Genomic DNA, 3,896 nt, shown 5'->3' with positions numbered 1-3,896 from the left:
CTATTAGCATCGTAGTATGCGACGGATACATGGCATTGGCTTTTGACTAACTTTGTAAGGGGCAATTGAATCAATGTCAACATAACGAAGTAGGAGGGGTATTGTTATGATATGATATGTAAATTATTTTGTGTAGTGCTTTTAAAATAAGCAAAATAATGATCGGTTTCATTAGTATAGTACCGTAAGCCTGATAATAACAACGACGTGTTATCGTACTTAATGATCACATGTCAGGTAGGGCAAAAACATCGTTCCCATCAATCGCCTGACACAAACATCGGACAAGCATGAATATACTGTCATGAAGATACTCAACCACGGATTTTCACAGTGTTTGAGACAATGATTTGTTATGGTTTGCAAAATTCACAACCATGGCAACCGTACGCTTGCAAATAAATATCAATAAACGTTTCCACAGTAACATAATCGTTACTCACATTATGATCTATGGCCTTACCCTAAAATTTGTATGGTGAAATTGTCAAAAGAACCAACGTCAGCACAACCAAGTCAGTAAATTTACTAAGATCTTAAAGTAGTTGTTTACATTAGATTTAAGATTTGCTTAATATGAGTAATATTCTAATAGAATCAACCTTATAAGAGGGTGATGCGGAGTGTAGATACTGTTCTGCGTGTTAATGAATTTTAAACGTTGGAAGAAATCTTACAGAATGTTTTGTCATTTGCAAAGTTGTTTTTATAATGTCGTTCTGACTAACGCGACGATTTATTTGTATGGAAACGGTTTACCCAATGGAATAAAAATAATCTATACACTGTCCATAAATCAATTGCTTCTAGAAAAATAATTTGATATCCCTACATGCTCAAGATACGACGTTTGGTATGAACTCCGAGGTGTTAAGAGACCAACGTGGGAGAAAGTGCCTTCCACAGACACAATCCGACCTCACAGCGAGATTCGAACCTTGACAACTCGAGAAAGCCTGAACCGGATCTGATGCAGCTAACTGCGCCAGTGGCGTATATAGGAGTCTTTAAATCGGGGTGCTAATGGGTGGGGGTGCTAATTGATGGGGGCGAATGTGGAGAGGAGGGGGATCGATGATGAAGTAAGGGGACGCTAGATCGCAAAATACGGTGATGGTGATTTTATCTACTTAAGGGTGGGGTGTTGGGGGTGGGGTTTTTTTTTTTTTTTTTTTGGGGGGGGGGGGGGGGGAGGCGTGCGCCCTGGCGCACCCACTACATACAACTGAACCGCTCAAAGACATACACAAAATTCAAACATGTCAAAGACGCGTGCAATTTCTTTACAGGTAAAAATATTTGTGCCATTCACGTTTTGATTCATATGTGTTGCTGCACAGTACTGTATATGCAGCAACGCGTCCGCCTGAGGAGACACTTCCTATGATAAAATGGGTCTTGAAAGCAGAGACACTGCACTACTTATTGGTTTTTGTATAAACACAATTGACTTAGCTGTCGATTACGACACTTGATGATATCTAAATTAAGAAGTCAATGAGACAGTTATTCGTACTTATTAAAGTGTGTATGCCTTTCTAAAGTGTTCTAATGATCGGAGTTAGCAATTGCTGTAAAGTAGATTTTAATGCCTATCGTAATAAATATATATTATGTTTGATTTTGAGCCTATATTTCGTGTTAAAGATGTTAAATACTGTAATAAGTAGGCCCAGGGAACTGGTAGGCCTACTACCGGGTACTGTAGTTGGTAACGGACGTTTACGCTAAGCCCCGCTCTATAGATATTGATGCGAAGGTCCTAAACTTCGACAGGTAAACTTGTTTGTTTTGGGGACGTATCTGCTTTATTTTATTTACCGTCACATGAGTTATCGATAAACAAAAATGATCGACTCACGAGAAAATTAATAAAGTCACGGTTAAAAAGATGATAAATTTCACGCTGCTTAAATGTTGCAAGGGTGCTTGGTAGCAATCGGCAATAAACACAAACGCTACCAATTTTATTTAGCAATGGGGAGTTTTGTTTTTTTTTAATCGGCAACATATGACGTAAGAGACCGTATGCAGATAATTAACCAACTTCAGGTTTCTGTGAGCTAACAGACTTGGTCTGTTTTTCATCTGTTTTAACACAACGCAATAACAGTTATGCGTATAATTTCGCATGCGCATGCTTAAAATTAGCGGAGCCAAGTCTATCAAAAGTTTCGATTTTGAAAACGTCCTATTACAGTACAGTTTTATTAGATTTTATTTCGCTTTCCTTAAGGCTTTGATTCAAAGGCGCTTCATATCCTAAACTCCATGTCCTGCGTTTATAAATAGCGCCACCAACAAAAGAACTAGCTTACCACTTCATCTTCGGTTCCTTCATTTAAGACAGCTCTTTCTACAAGTACTGTGTGAAAACCACCGCCTGAAATACAATAAACATATATATTAATTGTTTTTCTCGGAAATTCCTAAAACAATGCCTTTACCTTGAAATACTGTATAATATTTTTAAAATAAATTATAAGTCATTCAATACAAGGCCAAGACCACAAAATGGAAGTAACGATCTATAAATTAATTATAAAGACGTAAATAATTTATATTTATATTTGTTTTGTTCATCTGGAACAAATGTATTTACTCCACTTATTTACTTACTTACGAACGTACGTAACTTACTTGTTCTCTCCACAGGCCTTGAGATTAAGATTATTAAATGGTGCCGTTAGAGTTATATTTTGTTTTATTATGCAAACACCATAAAAATAAACAATCAAAGCAGTTCTCCGTCTTTTCAAATTAAAAAAATATTGACAGCATGTAGATTCAGTGCTACTGGTAGTCTGTGATTCAGAAACTTTGGCCAAAGCTCATTTACTGAGTGGTGAAAAGGCTATCAGCACACAACGTTGATTTTAATTACCAATAATACTGTGCAGTACTTACAAATCTAGTTCACTTTGTTACTCTCTACTTTTCACAATTACTAACGACAGAGTTGTCCGCTCGTTTGAAATCCTACGATTAGGTATACTGTTAATCGATTTAGTATCGTACCGCATTGATTAACGTATCCAATAATACTCAACCTTGTTTTTATCCCAAAGCTAGGCCAATATAGGCATATTTCTTTACTTAGACCTAGTTCTACTCAACCTTGTTTTTATCCCTCAAGCTAGGCCAATATAGACCTATTTTAAAATATCTCAGTATAACCGACGTTGTATAAACCGTTTCTGAATGTAAAAACTAGCCTGTTCGTAGGTCACTTGTAGGCATAATAATTATTACGGCGGTATATCTTCGTCGGTCTTCGTCAAGTGAAGTGTAAGGGGTATTCATGTACTAAAATCCTCGGTTAAAATCCGGCTAGCGTCGGGTTTGAATTGGAGTCTGATCGCTCTCGGTTCCTCGAATCACCCTCACATGAGTTAAGCGTTGCTGGTCCCCAGGCGCCCAGTAAAATTTCTAATTCCAAATTTAGAATAATCACCCAAAATAAAGAAATAAAAAAGTCGAAAAAAATCGAAAATGGTATCTCTATGTGCAGCATAAAGAGGAAGACAAGGGAGAAAACAACAGGCTAGTATAATGGGATGAATTGTACATTTAGCAAGGGACTGTAACTTGTCTTTTGTGAATCTATATTTTTTTACTGTAGGCCTAATCGTTTTTAACTTTTAACGAGGCCACGAGTAAAATTTCGTTTATATTGAATTAATAAATTCCGTTGATGAACAATGTTTGATCCGATTTTATATCATATTCTTATATATTTGAGCACTGTGTTATTATCTATTTTATATATATATATAATATATAATATATATATATATATATATTATAGGCCTATATAATAATTATTGACAGAGGTTGACGTGTTATGAAACAAAATATATATTATATATATATATATATATATATATATATATATA

The 3,896-nt window shown here is 35.7% G+C and overlaps 1 protein-coding gene across 1 annotated transcript in view; it reads right to left on the bottom strand.

Moving 5' to 3' along the window:
* LOC117123635 (probable cation-transporting ATPase 13A3) overlaps positions 1–3,896 on the bottom strand; it is a 43,426-nt gene that overhangs the window by 35,155 nt on the left and 4,375 nt on the right. Inside the window, exon 2 of the mRNA XM_033269636.1 lies at positions 2,319–2,383. Within this exon, the coding sequence (XP_033125527.1) occupies positions 2,319–2,383 (65 nt within the window). The remainder of the gene's footprint in view (positions 1–2,318; positions 2,384–3,896) is intronic.

This window comes from Anneissia japonica, unplaced genomic scaffold (genome assembly GCF_011630105.1).
Source record: "Anneissia japonica isolate Jap-2015-1 unplaced genomic scaffold, ASM1163010v1 scaffold287714_len2871179_cov188, whole genome shotgun sequence".
NCBI classification, from domain to species: domain Eukaryota; kingdom Metazoa; phylum Echinodermata; class Crinoidea; order Comatulida; family Comatulidae; genus Anneissia; species Anneissia japonica.
Note: the sequence above shows the minus strand (reverse complement) of the source record. Positions and strands in the feature narration are given on the sequence as shown.